The sequence below is a fragment of the Charadrius vociferus genome, unplaced genomic scaffold (assembly GCF_000708025.1).
Source record: "Charadrius vociferus isolate BGI_N301 unplaced genomic scaffold, ASM70802v2 scaffold134, whole genome shotgun sequence".
Taxonomy (NCBI): Eukaryota; Metazoa; Chordata; class Aves; order Charadriiformes; family Charadriidae; genus Charadrius; species Charadrius vociferus.
Window position 1 is genome coordinate 942,252 of NW_009648333.1, and position 20,112 is coordinate 962,363.

General features: G+C 40.1%; 1 protein-coding gene across 3 annotated transcripts in view; it reads right to left on the reverse strand.

Annotated features, from left to right (window-relative positions):
* Positions 1–20,112, reverse strand: part of APBB2 (amyloid beta (A4) precursor protein-binding, family B, member 2) — a 103,315-nt gene that overhangs the window by 60,519 nt on the left and 22,684 nt on the right. For 2 of the 3 annotated variants that reach the window (XM_009884953.1, XM_009884952.1), the window contains exons 3-6: positions 7,109–7,317; positions 1,814–1,876; positions 1,295–1,380; positions 1,118–1,178 (exon numbers count right to left, since the gene is read on the reverse strand). In XM_009884953.1, the coding sequence (XP_009883255.1) occupies positions 1,118–1,178; positions 1,295–1,380; positions 1,814–1,876; positions 7,109–7,317 (419 nt within the window). The remainder of the gene's footprint in view (positions 1–1,117; positions 1,179–1,294; positions 1,381–1,813; positions 1,877–7,108; positions 7,318–20,112) is intronic. The other variant, XM_009884954.1, reaches the window with a different exon arrangement.

Here is a 20,112-nt window from a genome sequence, read left to right on the forward strand (position 1 = left end):
ATGCTTTCCATACCGTAAGGCTTATCTTGAAAAGAACAGCTTTCTGGTTCAGAGGACTGGTACCTAATACTCATCACTATTCCAACTCCATTTACTGTGCTCGGTATTTAGCGCTTGTCATTGTAACGAGCGCAGCTGAAACCCTTGCTTTTTAATTGCCAGCCTGCCAAGCAAAACACATTTATTCACATCTGATTTAAACATCACAAGCCAAATAATCAAGATGACAAAGAAGTTTAAGTACCCTGATCAGTCTGTTTTCTCTCCTAAAATATATCATTAATGATTGTAATTATTAACTCTGTTACATACTGTCTTCCTGCATGAAAGTAGCTTCTGATCCTGTCAGTCACTGCAGGTGTATGGCACAGCCAAAAACACTTATGTAAATTACTTGGATTTCCAATTATAGAGATTCACATACACCCTTAAAAATGGATGCAAGCACAAGGCAAAACCATCAGCAAGACAAATCTGGAGATATGTATACAAGCATTCAAACCTTCTGCTGCTTCTTTCTCCTCAAAAACCTTAGATTACAACAGTAAAGGCTCTGATTTAATTATGGTGCTTGTTCGCATAATGGTCTCATTTTCCTCTATAAATTTCATCCTCAAACTAGGTTGCATTCTCTGTTCTAAAATACAAAGATCCTAGTTCTAAAAAGTAACTTCCTTGTTACTAGCTGCAAGTTCAAGCAACCACATAAACAAGGAAAAAAGCGACAAACTTGAGAATAAAGAGCAAATTTTGTCACTGAATGCCCCAGGAAGCTATGCAGCCATGACAAACAACAGAGTCCTCTCTCATTCAGGACAGAAAACTCACTTAGCTGTGCAAGGGCTCAGTGATTACAGTCCAACAGTAGAATCTTGAGCTGTAACATTCAATTCCTTGGCTGATGTGGTTTTATAATAACTCACACTTTTCTGAACAAATTGAATGAAGCTTTAAATCTACAAATTCCTTTGATGGAATTAGTCTTGCATGGTCAATCCACATTGTGCCAAGAGGAGGAGTACAGTTAATCTCCAAACTTAGGAGACATTCTGCACCTTGCAAGTTATCTTTACAATTGCAAATTTTTAATTGTTATCCCATTGAGGATCTTACAGACCTTGGCTTCTGGATCACTGTTGATGCTACAGGAATCATCATCATCAGATTGTGGACCATTTCTGTTACACAAAAAAAAAAAAAAAAAGACAAAACTCAATCTTAAAATCATATAAAAATTACAGCACAGCACAAAACAGAGCTGGTCATTCCACAGAGACTTCTGAAGTCATCGTACCTGAGCTTCAAAGAGGCATAGCGTAACGTTGCTCCTTCAAACTCTTTCAGACTTGGGTCTGGGTTCACAGTGGCTGCATGCAGATCCTAGAGGTAAATGCAGTGCTATTAATATAGTATTACGTGCTATTAATACAGTATTAAGTACACCACCATGTTATTTCTTATTTCAAAGGGAAATTAAATCCTCCCTGCAAAGAAGCGATAGTATTTCTGGCTGAAGTTGAAAAGAGGCATGCATATATTCTCAAGCTGCATTTCATTCAGTGCAGGCATCTCATTCGTTACGTCATGGCAGTTGTCCTGCTAGTTTAGACTGAATCCATTCCAAGTGGAAAGATCAGAAAAGGCAGCATGTTTGTGAGCTAGACATCCCTAGCAGTACCCCCATTCACTTTGGCCTAGGTTATGAATGACATTCATGGAAAAATAAAAAGGGAAAAAAAAAAACAACAGCCACTGCCATGCAAAAAACAAGGGTAATAGTATTAAAGGTTCTAAAATCTGACAATATACTTGCCTTCCAAATGTCACTATTAATCTTTCCCCCATTCAGTACAGCAAAATCACTCCATGGCTGTTTCTAGACACATAATTATTCACACAGGAAGAAGCACATTGATAAAAAAAAAAGAAAAAGAAAAAGAAAAAAAACACAAGACACTGTTGTTAGCATTGATATTTACAGGATGGGTTAGGGAACAGATCACCTCAAACTTCAACTAATTACTCCACTATACCATGGCATTTGGAGGAAAGGGGAGAGAAGACATGCCTCTAACAGTTACTTACCAAAACAAATGATTGAAACAAGGAAAGTTAATATAAATTAGGAACAAACAATGAAATTACTCCTGAACTATGATCTTAAAAGCAAGCAAAATGAATCTGAATATGAATGTTGGCCACAGCTGCTACAGCCTTTGATAAACAGCAATTAAGTGGAAACATCAGGATTTCCATTTGATTGGTATTTTTGTTGAAAGACCCTAACACTATTGGAACTAGAAATACTGAAACACAACGATATATACAAGGATAAGATACATAAAAGGTAAAAAATAAATATTTCTAGAAAGAAAGCACAAGAAAAGGACAGTGAAGGGAAGGAGTAAGGAGTACAGAGAGACTTCTTGCTGTAAGTAGTAGTTTTGTAAAGTGTAGCACCTTTTTTAAAAAAACAGAACAAACCCAAAAAAACGACCAAACCACCCACCCACCCTCTCATCTTTCATGCAAGTTTCTCAAAATTTTCAGAAGCATTCACTGGTACAATCAAGCAAATAACAGTGCATTAGCACTACAGCAACCTGAGGTTCACCCTTCTCTGTAAAGCCTGGGAGGAGCAGCTGATGGTGGAGTTGCCCTTCTCCTCTTCCCCATGAGGACAGAAATCCCACAGTCCTGAACAAGAGCCAGGTGGGACAGGGCATTTGGTTGCTGAGAGACCCGGAGCCACCTCTTTGTGGCTTCACCAAATCAAGTGTTCTTGCAATTAGTGGCCCCTTTTAATACGAACTCGTTCAGCTCAGCACCAAGATGAAGTGGTACCTATTAATATGGCCCCATGCATGAATTTGCAGGGTGCAACTCTCACCTCAGAACTGTTCTCAGTACATCCCCACCGGAGGAATTATTTGCCAGAAACAAACTCCCCGCAGTAGCTCTTCCCTAACATGCCTTGGAATTAACTGAGTTGTTTGCCTTTCCTACTAAGTTCCTCCTCTTTAATTATGAGCTGCTAGTGGCTACCTCACCTAAAGAAGAACTTCTAGAGGTGACCCAGGCCTGGGATGACTCAGGCTATAAGACGACACAACTACCATCACAAAATTCTGCCACGATCTCAAAGCAGCTCTTATTAAAATATAAACCCTACAGGTTTCTCTCTGCACAGGAAATAGGAAAGAGGCAGCAAAATCTCTAGAATTTGGAACAGAACGTTACAGAAGACAAGGATTCACAAAGGAAGTCATTTGGCGACACACAGGAGAAAAGAGCCATCTAAAAGTAAGTCAAATTTAATCAGCTGTGCAAAACCAAAAAACATTTTCATGCTTTTGAGGGGGAGGAAGGGAAGGAATGTTCCAGGTTATTCATACTTAGCATTTATTAGTATTCCTTTTAAATCTGCAGGATTTTCACACAATGCTTAACTCATAATTGCTTTGGATTGAAATTTACTGATTATCTTGTGAAAGAAAAATAGCCTTGCAGCCAGTGCAAAAGTAAGAAATTTTCACATTTTTTCTTTTTTAAAACCCTTTTTGCCATTTGCATGCATTACAGCATCATTCCTCCCTACCCATTATTTTTCTGGTTCTCTGTTCAACAATAGTAAGTAACCGCTTTTCTTTATGCTAAATATCCAGAATAAGCTACAACATAAAACCAGCTAACTTTGTCTGTTCCTTTTTGACTGCCCTCAGCTGTGAGCCACATTCTACCAAACGAAGCAAAGCTTCTGTGTATAACATCTTTTAAGAGACAGGGACACAAAATAATTAAAAAAAAAAAAAAAAAGGAGGAAACGAGACAAAGGGTAAAAAGGCATTACTCTGGAGGACAAAAAGGTGTTTCTAAATGTTGATTTGACAAACTCAAAAGCTGAAAGAGCTCAAATAAACTCATCTCAAAACTTAGCACATGATGCTTCACAGACAAGTGGGATAAAGATAAAAGTATTTTTTATGGACTCGCAGAAGCCTATTGGAAGAGATGTGAAACGCTACCCATGCCAGTCTTCAATCCTAGACTATACTCGATCACCTGCCTAAAACCTGTATGTCCCCCAACCTTTTCAGAAGAAAGAAATACAAATTCCAGCACGTGGGAATGAGCTAAACCAGCCCTTGCAAACAAGATTATCTCGGAGCGCAGGCTTCCAAACAGCAACAAGGGAACCAGCCGTACACAGCCCACACGTGGTCCAACACGGAGCTGGAAGCTGTTCACCGCAACTGCTGCTGCCAATGGTAGCGCCAGGATAAAGACCTTTGGGAGCCACTATTCTAGGTTGAATTCCACATCTTTTGCGAAGTGTCTGATTGACCGTATCACAGACATCCAGGTTAAATCCTCCACAGGGAGGGAGAGGGGAAGCACTTGGGGTAGGCTGCAGTGCAGTGAACAGAGACAGAAACCAGTATCACCTGCAAGTGACCTGGAGATGATTAGGTGCTGGCAAGTATTGATTGCAGAGAGATGAAAACCTGAAGATTCACGATAGCTGACACTGTTAAATCTAGATTACAAATTATTTCATTACCTACCCCTATCTCTTAACCCCACACCATGGCTTATTTCCCTCTTACTGCTCTGGCGCAGGGTTCTGCTCAGAACTAGCTGAATCCCAAAGGATTCTTTCTCCAGTTCTGTCTTAATAAAGCTCAACATCTGTGATTTCAAGAAATGCAAGACTTCCTAACAGTTCTCATTATATAACTCCAGCTATGCCCCTTCTTTGTAGCAGTTTCAGAATTTGGCAGCGCACAAAGTTCTGAGCCCAATTCACACTCTCATTTTGAACCCCATTACTTTAAGTCTTCTGGTACTGTATTGCAGTGCTATCTTAATAACCACTAAGTCAAAAAAATCACTATTGTTTAAATAATGGTATGTAAGATGCCTATCAGTGAGTGCAAAATCTTTCAAATGGCAAATGTCTTCATCTATAATTGCAATTAAAATAACCATATAATACCTTACTAATACAAATTTTTGAAACTTGTTTTATTTTCTGTATCATCTTTTACACTACAGTATATGGTCTTGATGCTGCAAGAGAACTGTATATCCTTAAATCTTTGCTGGATCAAATTCCTTGCTGAATTAGAAGTGCCAAATCAAAATCTAGATGAGCCTACTACATACTCGCATACATAGCATTTTAGAATTACTCCTCAAATGTCTTATTTAATACATCTACAATGTATTAAAATCTATGTTGCTATAATTCATATATTTTGTATTCACCATGATGTTGCTAAGAATTAATGATCATTCTTATTATAAAGAACTATTCTTCATCTCATAGAATGGTTTAGGTTGGAAGGGACCTTAAAGATCACCTAGTTCCAAACCCCCTGCCACAGGCAGGGACGCCCCTCACCACACCAGGTTGCTCAAAGCCCCAGAGATGGGGCATCCACAACTTCCCTGGGCAACTTGTTCCAGTGCCTCACCACCCTCATAGTGAAAAATGTCTTCCTAGTGTCTATTCTAAAGCAAACAAAATCGTGAAAAGTTGAAGGTACATCTGGCACATTACCAGCAGGTCTGAAATTTTCATTATAAAGGCATTTTAAACAAAGGTAGAAACATATTTGAAATAAATAAACACATTTTCTCTTTGCAATTTACCAACCATACCGATTTCTGGGTTTTTGTGAAAGATATCTGTAACTTACTAACTAAAGCCTTGTTCTCCATATTTTAGAGTAAGAAAAATACTTAGTGGTGAATTATATCATTCCCAGGTACATTATAGGAATTTATATTGGAAGCAAGTGCAGCACTTTACATTCTGCATTTCTGGATTTTTATTTTCTTGTTTTCCATTTGAATTATAACAATTGCTGTTCTTTCCTCATGAACCCTCTGAGAAATAATTTCCAGCGTGCTTTTTGCACAGTACATTTCATGGGAGCTTGACTGATGCAAACCATAACTGAAATGTTGTGGTCAACTTTGCAAACCTTATGAGTAGCATTTATGAAGATGTGGGAGCAATCTTTCTAAAATAAAGAACAAGAATGTACATGCTTAAGCCTATACAGGATAAAAGTTTCAGTGTCAAGATGGTAATACATACTGAAATGTCCTTAACTCCTCTTAACTTTCATTTAAGTTATTTTGGTGCATATGTCAACAAAATCAAGAAGAAATGTCGTATCTACATACATATAAATAAAAACAAAAACAACTAAGGATTGCCTGATCCAAGACTCAAAGCTAGTACAAAGATTCCCCTTGATTTCATAAAACTGTGGACCTTCTTCTGGGAAGTTAGTGTGAAAAAGAATTCATTTGAAAACAATTTGATTTTATATTAGTATTTCATTCCATAGAAGTCGTCCCAGCATACCAAAACAAAGTGATTGAGTTTTTTGAAGAATGCTCTTCTTTCTGACAATTTATTTTATTTTTTTACTTCTATGACATCAACACCACCCCCGGATTGGTATCACATATTGCTCTTTCAGCATGTGTGGAAGAGTGCATTTCTTTCTGTTTCTAGTTAAAGACTGAGTGCAACACAGTGATCCACTTGTGCAGGTACTTTGTACTGGCAGGACGTTAAAAAGGCTTACACTTGAGCATACTTGATGTTTATTCACCAGAAACTACCCTGTAAAAGAACTAGTGTCTCACGTGAAGACTCATATGTCTTTCTGTGATAGTCCTACCAAGTAAACCGCAAAGAAAGAAGATGCAAAGAGTCCAACCAAGACTGCTATAATGTGCAAAAATTTTATGTATCCTGTATCCATATAATGCAGCAACGCTTCAGCACATGCTACAGAACTGCAGTAGTTTCATGTTCATCAGGCACTGGCTGTCTAATTTATCTGAGATATGTCTGATTTCATCCTACACATCCAAACCTTAGGATGTTTCATGAAGCACAGCCATTAGTAAATGCATATAGAAAATAGATACTTACGACATATTATCAACGAATAGCTACACTTTGGGACATTATCAGGCCCCATATTCTAAAGCTCAGTTTAGCTAATGGTTTAACCTACAAGTTCAAAAAGTTATTTCAATTTTCTTTACAGTATGCAGCCCACGAGAAGACACAGTATGTTACCTCAGTTTCTGGAGTAGGAGATGGAGTAATGGAACCAAGCGATCCTTTTCGGGAGCCCTGGAGATCCGTTGGGATGGACTCAGGACGTTGCCATTGAGTTGTTCCTGTTGGTATGTGCCAGTAGTAGATCCCAGCAATGTCATTGATTTTTTTCCAGCCAGGTGGTAAGTCTGGGTCTGTCTGAAATGAATGATCACTCCATATATCTGCTGGGAACAGGAGGAAAAAAAAAAGAAGAAAAAAAAAACCAGAAAATGAATCAACGTTCCTAAGATACAAACAGTTCTTCCATGGGTCTGCCCTGATGCAAGTGATGCACAGCTGGTACTGCTGTTTTACAGTTCCTGTGTAAATGAACACCAGAGAAACACACTGAATTACTAAGGCTCAAAGTAAGGTGACAAAGCCTGGTTTGACTTGGCCTATAAAGAGAGGAAAAAAATACACTGCTTACCAAGGAGGTGTTCTAATACGGCAGCCATCTAATACCATCAGATAAACTAGCTCTTCTAATAAGGTTTAGCTTCAAGTACATTATATCGCAGTATACAAAGTAATATTTGGAGTTTTGGTGTACTCTATCTTCTTCACCACAGCACCTTCCCTTCTCAATGCATGGTAGCAGAGCATATATTTCTGCTAATCAAAGCCAGCTTATCAAAACAGACCCCCCCACCTGCCCCCATCAAACAACCTGCACTGGGTTTACTTACAAAATCTAAAAGATTGCTTGTTCAAAATGATGAGAACAAAAGAACTGAGTTATCATTTTACACACACACCGACTGCCACAAACAAACATACTCTTCTCAATTGTTTGGTTTTATAATGGGGTAGGAAAAAATCAAAATCTCATCCACAGTGCCAACGCAGAGACGAAATACTGGTTCTACTGACAAACCTACTGACTTAGGAATGTGCCAGCAATTCATATTGTAGAGACATTCCCAGATTTACCTGGGATCATAGGTGCATATAGGAGATGTCACTGGTGGAGAGCATGCAGTGCGTTTTAGAAAGGCAGGGGCACCATGTGTGTGCAAACCAGCTGTACCTTCTGCTGGATACACGCTTTCCAGAGGCTGGGAAGGGAGCCAATGCTCTTCTAAACTTCCCAGCTAAACAGCTTTGGTGGTGTTATTATGGTACCTGCTATTAACCAGCTGCTATGGTCTGCTCCAAGGACTGTCAAACTGCAAGGAGAAGTAAGTAACCTCCCGGACTGACGTTTCCACCAGCACTTGAGCAGACGTGATGAAGGCTGACACCAGTACAGTGAAGTGAGCTACTGAGAAAAAACCCAAGAATAAAGGAAGCACCATACCAATGAGCTGTGGCTCATCTAGTCTGGCAACTTGTTTCCAGCCTTCAAAGACAGTCCTCAAAACACCTTCAGTGGACGACAGATGAATAACCTGTTGTTATGTTGCTCTTCTTAATCTCTTTTTTGAATTAAAAGTTTCTTGTTAGTCTATCCTCAAGCCTCTTACTAGGTGTTTTATCACAGTTGCTTATTTCTGAATATCTCTCATTTCTGCTACCCACATTTATGTGCGCACACACACACAAATGGCATGGTAACTTGAAATAACTCTTACACTCCATGGCACAGACCAGACTATTTCTTCCCCAGAGCCACTCAGAGTTCTTAAGTTACTGATTTACCACTTGAGGACTAATCTGAGCAAACTCTGCAGAAGTAAAACTAGACAATATCATTACACTTAAATTCAAGAATGAGCCTCACCCATGGCCCAATATCTGAAATCAGCAGCATTCATATAATCAGTTCCAGAAATTCCCAAGTATGTTAAACACTCGCCTCTAGAAGTCCCCCTAAACATAGCCTCTACTGCGTTCAAGTGTACGTAGTTCCTGACTCTGAGGTCTTACAAGTTTGAAAGCCCATTCACCTTCAACCTTGCCCATTTCTATTTTCCAACTGAACAACTGAGCTGCACTTCTCTCAACCATGTAAAAAGCAAATAAAAGCAAAACACTTTCAATAATTTGACCACATCATGCAAAAACTGACGTGCAAAGATCAAATATCTAAACATCACACTGAAGTATGTGTGGCAACATCAGCAAGTCCAGATACACATGGGTAAGTTTAAAAAACTGCTTCATAAAAGTCCAAAATATCACAATGATGTCAGTGTTCATAAAACTTGCATATTGGGCCTTTCAAAGGATGCTGGAATAAGAAAGTCATAAGATTTTATTAGACAGAGAGGCAGAGCTTCATATCAGTTCAGGTGCATACAGTGTGCAGTATTAAACAACCATACTTCAACATTGCCAGGATATGAAATGTTATTCTCTTCACTTCTGCCCTTGCTATACATATATATGCACATGCACATACATATTTAAATATACCATTAGCAAAGTGTTATGCTATGGCTGCATTAAATCACTCCTTTCAAACCAATTAACCAGAGATGCAGAGGAATCAACATACTGTTATTTATTGTTGCAATAACATGCAGTACCAAAAGGACCTAAACAGAAATGGCTTTGAAGTAAAAGCAGACAAAACTCACGGCAGAAAGAAAACTGTTAACCCAGAGACTTAAAACAACAATATTTCTGCAATATTTAGTTAGAAGAGACGAAGTTTTCTTTTGTGTGAATGAATACTTGGAGGGAAATTGCGTAAAACAGCTGGGAGCACTCTGGGATAAGAAAATATCACCTTGTGAGTAATGTTAGTTTACTTTGAAAATTTATCCATTAGCAAAAATAAATACACCAAAATATGTTTGCATATACTCAGAGATAACTTAATTAAATTTCAGATGTTTTTTTTTCCGATTAATACAGCTCAAGACAATAAAAAAGCTGCATTTTTCACACAGAAAAACTATGAATTACATCTGGGCACGAGATGCATGTTGCTGGTGTGCGGCTACTCCTTGCGCAGAGGTATTGGCCTCAGACCATCTGATAAGCGTGACTGAACAGGAGAGCACCAGATCTCACGTGTTCATACTGAAACGCCATTCCTCCTGTTATCTATGCAAACCTACTTGAAAAAAGAAATGTGTGTGCCCCTCAGCCCATTTGCAAACACACCTCAAGATTGGACAGACCGGCAGGGTTAACCTTTTCACAGGCTGTGATTTCCTACTGGCATGAACTTGAAATCCTCCCTAGTTCACTGACTGTTCTAATAGATGAAAGCACTCGGTGTGCAAGTCAAAGGTGATGAACCATTGCAAGAGATAACAGCACAAGAAAGACAAAAAACTAAGAGTCAACATACAAAATCTGACAGGAGAGATGAATGCACTTGCAGCATCAGAGATCTACTGCAGTTATTTGAATATGGAGTTACAGACAGTAAAACAATTTTCCTCTGAATTTGAAAGACGCTGTTCAGTGGCATGACATCGAGTCAAAGCATCTAATTTTTGTTGCATGGGCCAGTGTAAGAATGGTGCCTTATCAGGGCGGTGTTTGGTTCCCAGAACAAAATGTACCACACTAATATATATATCCTGTTACATTCAGGCCTTTTCAATTCCAGTCTTCTTGTAGAAGAGAAAGTGACAGCCACAGGATGGGAAGAAAAGAAGCAGGTATCTGTACATCAATCCAATTCTGTTGACATGGCATCAAAAAATTTGTATGAAACAAACCCAAGAGGAAATAGAACTGACCACATCGGACTTCTTCATCTGAAACTGAGAAAACCTCTTAGTCTGCCAGGTTTTAGAGGTAAAAACATTACAGAGAAATGGTTCCTTCTGGTCTGTGGATGAGTAAGTCCTTCATGCTTCCTCAGTGGCAGACGATTTATGGTGATCAGGCACTTTTCTCTGATACCCTCCCAGTCATCTGCAGGAAGCAAAGTTCTACCTGACATCTCCTGACCTTTTCCATGCTCTTCTTTACTGATTTATTTACGAGAGGTCCGTGTGGTTGCTCATAATGCTTCTGGGTTTGAAAGTATTATTGCTCTGATAATATGGAAAGCATGACTTACTACAGCAATTTATAGCATGATTCACAAAAAGAACGTATCCTTTTGTATTGGGGTTGGCTTACCTACCACGTGTATTACAGTAAACCATGACCTCCTGAAAGGCTATACTGTAAGACATTTCTTACATAAAATGCATAAAGCAACAGGAGTAAGAAAAACAACACTGAACTAGAATAAAAAAGCCACTGTAGGTAAGCTGTATGAGAAAGCAGACAAGAGGTTTCTTTAAGAACCTTGGATATGTATTATCTGTAGAACTTTTCCTTCTACAGCAAGAAATAGTCAAATTCTTATCAGTGGAAAGACTATCTCAGGATGTAAGCAATTCAAAACTCTGCACAGGAATGAGGTATATCTTCACACAGGCATCATGCAGACTCACACAGCACTGCAGACCTTTGAAAGGCACCGCTTTTTCTGGAGAAAGACCTTACTGAACAGGGTGGCTCTGCTGCCTGCGTACACTCTGGAGATGAAGTCTGAAGTCAGCGCTCACCACAGGAGACCGGACAGTCAGCTTGCAGCTGATCCTTCACCTCGCTTTCCATCCCTGTCTGAACACGGGGTGCATGAGCCGTCATTAGCAAGGCAGGTCGGCTCTCATCCCAGATCTGCCCACACTGGCATGGACATGCCGGTGAGTCCTCATCGGCAAGCTGCTACCTGGAAATCTGCCTAAGATAAGTGTGAGCTGTCACCACCCGACTTCTGAAACACAGAGCTGCCAGCTTAAAGGTCAACACAGTTAGAAGTTCACAGCTGGTCTTCTGCAGACAGAGTCACATGAAAGGACAGGTTGCAAAGAGAGGACTGATATTTTTCAGTTGGAGTTTTGTCTCACTGAAGACAGATGATTAAAGTCTTGTCGATACAGTGGAAGATCCCCAAACTGGCTGGCTATTCGTGGGGACATTATTATGGAAGAAGCATGGGCCAATTCTGGTGAAAAAAACATTACAGTGAGAGAGATGTAGAAGATTTTGAGGACTAAAATGGAAGTTTACATAAAAATGTGAAAGATGTGATTTAAGACAAAAAGTTGACTTCATCTAAGGAAAACTGAAAAACACAAAACGGACTTCACTGGGCTTTCCTGCATCTACCACCTTCCTGCACCAGGACCTGACCAGTCCCTCGGGAAACCAGATCTTAAAGTTGCTTAGAGTTGGTGCCACAGTCCCATCTTATGTGGTCCAACATGACAGGGAACAGGGCTGCTCCCTAAAAATCTTTGGCATTGGTCTCTGCAGAACTCGGAGAGAGTCGAGCTTGCTGCACCCCACCATTCAGTCTCCACTCCAGAGACACAGAAGCACAGAGATCACAGGAATGTTTTTAAAAGACCAGGAAAATGATGAAAAAAATGAAATAATCAGAAATGAGAGCCCAAGGGGAGGGCAGTGCCTGCAATGCCTTACCATTCCCTTTTAAAACTAAATGGGGAATTTATGTTAGTCATTTCTATTTAAAAATTAAAATAAAGAAATAACCCACAAAAAAGCCAGTAAGGCTTTAGAAAAGTACCAAAGAAAGATTTATTTCTTTTTGAAAGGTATAAATAGTTGCTTCCATTTTTAATAAATGTACAAAGGAGTAAAACACTCTGAAGAGATTCCCACTTGCTAAAATTGTCTGGTAAAGTTTCACTCAGAAATAAGTGTTTGTGTCTGAATTTTTGCCTGAATGCCTGAAACATGGAGCCTGTAAAAGAAAAAAATGAATACAGCCTTCACTCCAGTATCACTATAACTGAGGAGAGCAGTTGAAACTTAAAAAATACTGGAAAAATGAAGTCTGCTACACAAACTGAAACTATTAATTCACTCTTTTGAAACAACTAGCAACAGAGATGTACCTCCACAAACCCATAAACACAGCTATATTTAACTGGTAATTCTGGCTAGGACAGCTTTGTGAACACATTTTGCATTCCAAAGAAGATAGGCTAAAGCCCATATAATGTAATATATTGCTGTTTGTAACTCCCTTCTCCAAATGTCAGCCTCTGCCAATTACCTGATACAGAGCAGTGATAAATTCCATGCTGTTGTTCGGATACTAAGTTTGGTGTAATAACTAGAAATTTTAGTAATTAACTTTTATTTCAAGTTAAAATTATTTTACTATCTGAGGCAAGTTGTTAAAGGTTTTGAGACAATAATTACTCACTTTTTTTTTTTTTTTTTTTTTTTAGAAAGAACTACACTAAAGTGAAATGTTCAATCAGGGATGACTTGGTGTTATAACAAAGGCGGAATGGAAGAACATTGGCAAAATGCATGATTTCCTATAGTCCAAATTCTTTGTAGAAAACAGTTTTCTCCACCATCCTTAGCAAAGTCTGTATTTTCCAGCATAAATCAAACCAAATACTCCACTCACCATTGTCATAAGTTGGTTTCTCAGCAGTCTAGTACTAAAATCTGGCTGTATGACATTGTGCTTGTGCTAAATTAAATAAATCAGGATATTTTCTTCATGAAGAATAGAAATATGCTGTTTGATTTCAACAGCACATCTCAATACTCCTGTCTGGAAGGAAGACAATCTAGGTCCTTCCTTTTCTGTAAGTAAGGTAATGGAAGATTACTAGCATATTTACACATTACTTAGGACTGGAAGAAAAAGATCACCTTATGTGATATATGATATAAAGAAAAGCTAGATACCTCAGGAATGGATACCTTAAGGAAAAAAGGAAAAATGCACCAGCGAGGAAACTGTATGGGAAGAAAAGATACAACAGACTGTAATGAATACGCTTTCTGCTTTCCTTTAGATAAAATAAACAACAATGGATAAAAGCAGCAACGAGGTGTTATCTCCACTTCAAAGAGAACTTGGTGGTGATGATAAGCAAGGTGCTGGGGACAGAGACTGAACTGTCAGTGCCTTTCTGCTTAATTCCTTGTACATGAGGGAACTAAAGCCTTAAACCTAGTTCACTAAAGGCTAAGCAGACCTATTTCCTGAACAAAATACTCTTAAGCAAGGCAACACGTCTAATGCAATAAATTTTGTATTCAACTGGGAGATTTACTTGGGGAAAAAAAAAAACCAAAAAAATGTATTTTGGATGCCCAGCTCTTCCTTAGGTAAAAAAATAATCTCACCAACCAGCATGGCTAGGGCATCAAATTATGGCCAAGAAGAGTACTCTTGAATAGGAAGAACTGCAGTCCCAAAGGGCTCCAGGCTGGCAGCATATATGACTTCAAAACAGAGACTGTGAAAGTGCTGTACAGAGCCATCAGTGCTGGAAATTCTGTACCTGGGAGGTGCACAGTAATGTAACCTATGTCACAGGACAATTTTAACTGCGCTACTTCAGTTTAAAGCATTTTTGGGGGAAAATGTGAAAGAGCACGAAGGCAGACTCACACTAAGACAGAAAATAAATTCATGAATATCTGAGAGGTGTCATTGCATCATTAAAGGGACATATGTGCTTTGCTTTTTAAGGGATTCATTTCCATGTACGGGCCTCATTTCCCCTCCTTGAGGCAGCAGCAGTCTCCGGCTGATGCAAATGCAGCTGTGCTGGAGCGGAGCCTGATTTTCAGTCAGTCTTTCCAGCTAAGGAAGACTCCTTCCACTGCATGGTGATAGAATGACCAAGCAAGACCACCTGTCTGCAATGCTCAATACTTGTGAGCACTTGATCTGCATTATCTAAATAGGTTAGGAAATAGAATACCCATACTCTACAGAGATAAAGATGAGAGAACTCACTTTTTTGTATTCCTAGCTTAGTTATCCCAATTCTTAGGACTGTTTTGTAACAATTTTTCTCCTGTAAAGATCCTCTGAAGAAAAGAGATGCCATCCAAACACAGGATTTGATCTAGACTTTTAGTTATCTGTCACCATCTCAAAAGTATATTTCCACAGTGAAAAGTTAACTGAAAAGGAGCGTTCAGTGTCCAGGCTGGAAGCACAACGGTCCACAGAGACACGTTCAGAATTTTCCAAATCTAGAAAAGTAGCCTGGCCAATAATAAATCTGTAAATCCACTTGTCAGTCTCCAGCTCTCCCATTGCTCACAGTAGTGGGTGCACAATGTAAATGAAGGATTTCAAACTGCAAAACACCTTGTTTGTAACTAAGAGATCTACAGCGATGTTTTCTATGCCAAAAATTGCCAAGAATGGGATGGCAACAGGATCCAACAACATGTTGTTCTAGTGTTCAGCCAGCAATGGCAAACCACTAGCTTCAAATCCGATGGCTTTGTTCATTGCTGGAATGAAGCATAAGGAAAGAGGTGGCCCACAACGGCATGTGCATGTTACAGATGCCATCCTTCTGGGCAGATGATGGGAAGCGCAAGAAAGGAGCTGGGAAGACAGGAGGATAAAATGGTTTTATTAAAAATTAAAGGGATGGGGTAAAGTGTTTTCTTCCTCCTCTGAACTTCCAAAATCTTGAAATAAAAATGTTTTACTTCTGCCTTCTAGGCCTAAATAAAAGCAAAATCAGATAAGAAAGCCACAGAACCGTAGTCTTCTTGAGAAGGTGCCAATGACTTCAGCAGATCCAGGATTTGATCCTAAAGGGAGCATATTCCTCCCCCACCCCATATGCATGCAGACATTGGAAGGGAGGGGAAGACATGTTGTACCGACTGAAGGCAAACAAAATTAAAGGAGCACTCTCCATTAAACAGCACAATAGAGGGAACACAGGCTCTGAATGTTTTTATCCCATTTATTTCCTGTAGTGGGCTCAGCATGCAAGTTTAAGTGTCTCTGGTTTAACAAAAAAAGACCTCAAAGACGAATTTTCTCCTCACTTTGCACACACTACAGCATAATCGACAGCAACACCTACTCTTATAATTCACAACAACGGTGGTCAGCAGGTAGTCTCGCCTAAGCACCATTACAAGAAGCACGAATGCTATCTCAGAAACAAATGCAGCAGAAATGCAAGCCTCTAGGACAAGTAATTATAAATCAGACAAGCCTGTCTAATTTGGGGAACATTACTCAACGAGGAGTGATAAACAGCCAGAAGCTGGTCATTTGGCATCATCTTTTCTCACAGCATGCAACCGGTTGTCATGACAACCCTGTCATCCTCCTTGCCGAATCGCTGAACCAGCCACATGCGTCTGGGGAGAAGAAAATTCTCAAACGGGTTCCTGGAAAAAATGCTGAAATGTGGGATTTACAGGCATACACGTAACCAGACACAATCTGTGCCAAAATGAATGGCTGTTTTGATCAACTGTAACATAAACCATAATCAGAAAAGACTGACTTCTTAAAAATCCTGAGGAAGCTTAGGGTGAACCAGCTGTACTATTTTTTTTCATGTGATGTGATCTTCATCCTGCCGTATAAATCATGAGTTACTACAGGCATACAAGGTGTTCAAGCAGAGATGACTAATCTTAAGGAAGAGAGAGGAAAGCAGATTTGTCAACATTCAGGAAAAAAAACCCACACTACTGAACCCACTTGTTTTGAAGACCTGGCTTCTCCCTTTCATCCACCAAACCCCGAGCTGTTGACATAACGACTGAAGTACTTGCACAATAACTGAAGAAAACCAAGGCCAAGCGACTTCAGGAGAGCAGTTCAGAAGAACTGTTGATGACAGCCCTAGATGAGTACTCAGGATGCTACTACCCGTCCTGCTTAAGTGGGAGAATTTCATTGCCCTGTGAGGTTGTCTGCTCAGGGGCAATACAGCCTGAGGTCCAGAGGTGAAGCTGTGAGGAACCACCACCACAGGTTGCATTTACAGGAGTTGATACTAACATCAGCATGGTTGGGATGAAGTTAAATTTTCTTCATAGCAGCCTGTAAGGTGCTGTGGTTTACATCTGTGACCAAAACAAGCGTTGGAAACACACCAGTGGTTTAGCTATTGCTGACCAGTGCCTGTAATACAGCCAAGACCACCTCTGTTTCTCACTCTGCCCCCAGCCAGAGACTGGCTGGGCATCAGTCTGCTGGTGGGAGGTAGTCAGTGATTGTGTTTGCATCACTTGGTGTGGGTTTGGTTTGTTTTGTTGGTTTTTTTTTTCTTCATTTATTAAGCTGTCTTTATCTTGACTGTTGAATTTTTCTCACTTTTGCCCTTCTGATTCTCTTCCCCATCCCACTGGTGGGGGAATTAAGCCACCGCAGAGGCGTTCAAAGCATACTGGCCAAGCCCAGGATCCAGGGAGGATTACCTCCAGGGTGGAACGAGAAGGAGTCCCAAATAAGCAAGACCAGCCCTATTCACCTACTCTGTGCTTAAATGAGATACAGTCTCAAATACTATGTGAACAAAATGCACCATTAGCTTGGAAGATTTCTACCAACTCATTTCCACAAAAGTCAGAATAATCTGCTACTGTTCTAGCAAGTGGCTTATTCCTGCTTTGTGTATGAGACGTATTACTAGGTTTCTCGCTTACTTGAAATGCTAGTTGTCTATTCTTTCCACTAGATGGCAAAAGCTTTTACTTAAAAATAATAATAGTCCAACACACAGCAGAGTGCACCTCAAACTTGGTCTAAATCCACTGTAATTGCACATTGTAAGACTGTGCCCCAAGGGACCTCCTCACCATGGAGGACTTTAAGGAACAAATAATTAATCCAGAGCACTATCTTCCTCCTCATTAGCAAATCACTAAAAATGGTCTTGTGAGTTAGCTTTCAGGGCTAAAACAGTCCAGCAGCAATCTGCATCTGCTCTTCTGGTATTTTTTTGGCATAATATCTCTTCTTCTCATGACTGTCCCCACAGAGAGCAGGATTGCAGCATATTATCACAGAATTGGTTAGGATGGAAGGGACCTTAAAGATCATCTAGTTCCAATCCCTCTGCCATGGGCAGGGACACCTCCCACTTTATCTTGTCTTCTGGGTTCATACCCTATTAACTACTTTGTATTGTTTTAAAAGCAGAGGGGTTCTCTGGTCTAAAGAAGAAAAATTAAATGGCCTTCTCAGCCGAGGGACTGCTGGACTCGCACAGCAAAGCCTGCATGTGCACTGCTGCACTGGCAGACACACTGCACAGCACACGCTCAGCAAAAGCAATTTGTACATGCGGAGTCCAGCCTTCCTTACTCCCACAAAATGTATCTGTCTCAGCAACAGCAGCCAACCATTTGGCAGAAAAACAGGGAAAATCACTCTGGTGGCAGCTCTGAATCTATGTATTTCTCTACTAGAATAAAGAGCCTGATTCTCCTGTCTCCTCAAAGCAAATCAATACGTTAGTGTCAGCCATCCACAGGAGAGACCACTAACGATTTTGGGCAATGAATAAATATAATCTGGAATAATGACACAAAACAGAAAGACGCAGTCTATAAATCATGACAGAAAAAGCAGTTAAACACAGATGGCCTTCTGACTTCAAGACGCAAGATGCCTGCAGAGCAGGAGGAGATGCTGCACCAATGTATGCAGTACAGCAGCATGGTCACCTCAACAGCCTCAACTCTCCACACGGGAACCGCTGCACCATAATGCTTTATTTCCAAGTAAAACTCTGTTTGACAAGCATCAAACATTACAGAGCTCAGTATCTCCCGACCTGTAACTCTCTGCTTTGCTAGGACTGGCTGTAGACGCAAGTGGGTCCCATCTCCCTTAGACCTTCTGGCAGTACCTGATGCTACTTAACTTGACACGTGCCACGCGAGACAGATGGACAGATCTTATTCCTAGACTTAGCTACATACACTTGCTGTCAAGTCCTAGTACTAAAGAACAGCAACTGGCTCGGACTTCACACCTTCTATCAGATTTGTTTCAACTGAGGAATAGAAAGAGTCTCAATAGTTTAGATTTGGTGACATTAGTGAATGTCTCTTTAATCTGAATGTGTCGTGGTTCTGTTTTACCTCAAATGACCAGAATGACAAAAGCAGTAAGCTAGAGCATGGTACTGCTACTAGCAGGTACTGTTTTCTTCTCCCTGTAGAACAGGAACTGCAGAAAAAAGAAATCTGCCTTTAAGGCCAGGTACTAGGCAAATAATCATATTCTTCATCTAAAATATGACGAGGACGACTGACTTCAGGAGAGAACACTGTACAGAAAGGAAGGACTGTGCTCCTCTCGAGAACATACTGCATAAATATATTTAGTCTGAAATTTTATAGAAATGCTCATTAGTGGGTTTTGTGCACATGATTGGCCAATTAAAAGCCAGTGAAGTTGGCCAGTGGCACAGACATACAATTCAAATTGTGGCTTAACTAAATCTGGTTTTCTTTGACAGTTTCATTTACAGCACTGTGCAAATGCATTAGAAAAAAGACTGCTTCTGACTTTAATGATTCAATGAAAACAAAACATAAAATTACAACGGCGTTAACTCTCTGAAATTAAATGTTGTGCTGCACAAAAAAGCAAAACCTGCAAGAACAGCTGTTTTCCATCTCAGATGCAAGCAGTGCGCACCCCTCAGTCCATGCAGACACACAGCTCCACACACAGCATGGCAGTTGCTCTAGGAGACCATGAAAATGACAACTTCATCTTCACACCAACCTTGTGAGGCAGGAGAGCGCACACCCGGTTTTAAACAAAGCCGGGCAGAGGTCTGAGATGCATTAAGTAACTTGCCCAGAGTCATGCCCAGGCTCTGCATACTCCCCAGGATCTGTGCAGGCTCCCTGCACCCAAACACCAACCACGAGACCAAGTTGCACAGAGACCAGCCACCGTCCCCTGGTGTGTCCACGTGCCACAGTCCCCTTCCATCCCACACAAAGGGCTGCTCTACCTGTTGTGGCAAAAAAGTAATTTCTACCTCATCCTACGCAACTTAGTCAGTTTAATACTACCAATAAAAGCCACAATGTTACTTTTAATGATCTATATAACAGATTAGTTTGCCTCTTTAAAGCTGGAATCAAATATGTATTAGAGAACAAACTAAAGGGTCCTTTTTTTTTCCCAACACAGAAGCCAAAGACCTAGCGTTTCCCTACCTCCAAATTCGTTTCACGTTGCTACAGTATTGAAGGGAAGACAGAAGAAGATATTATGGTGA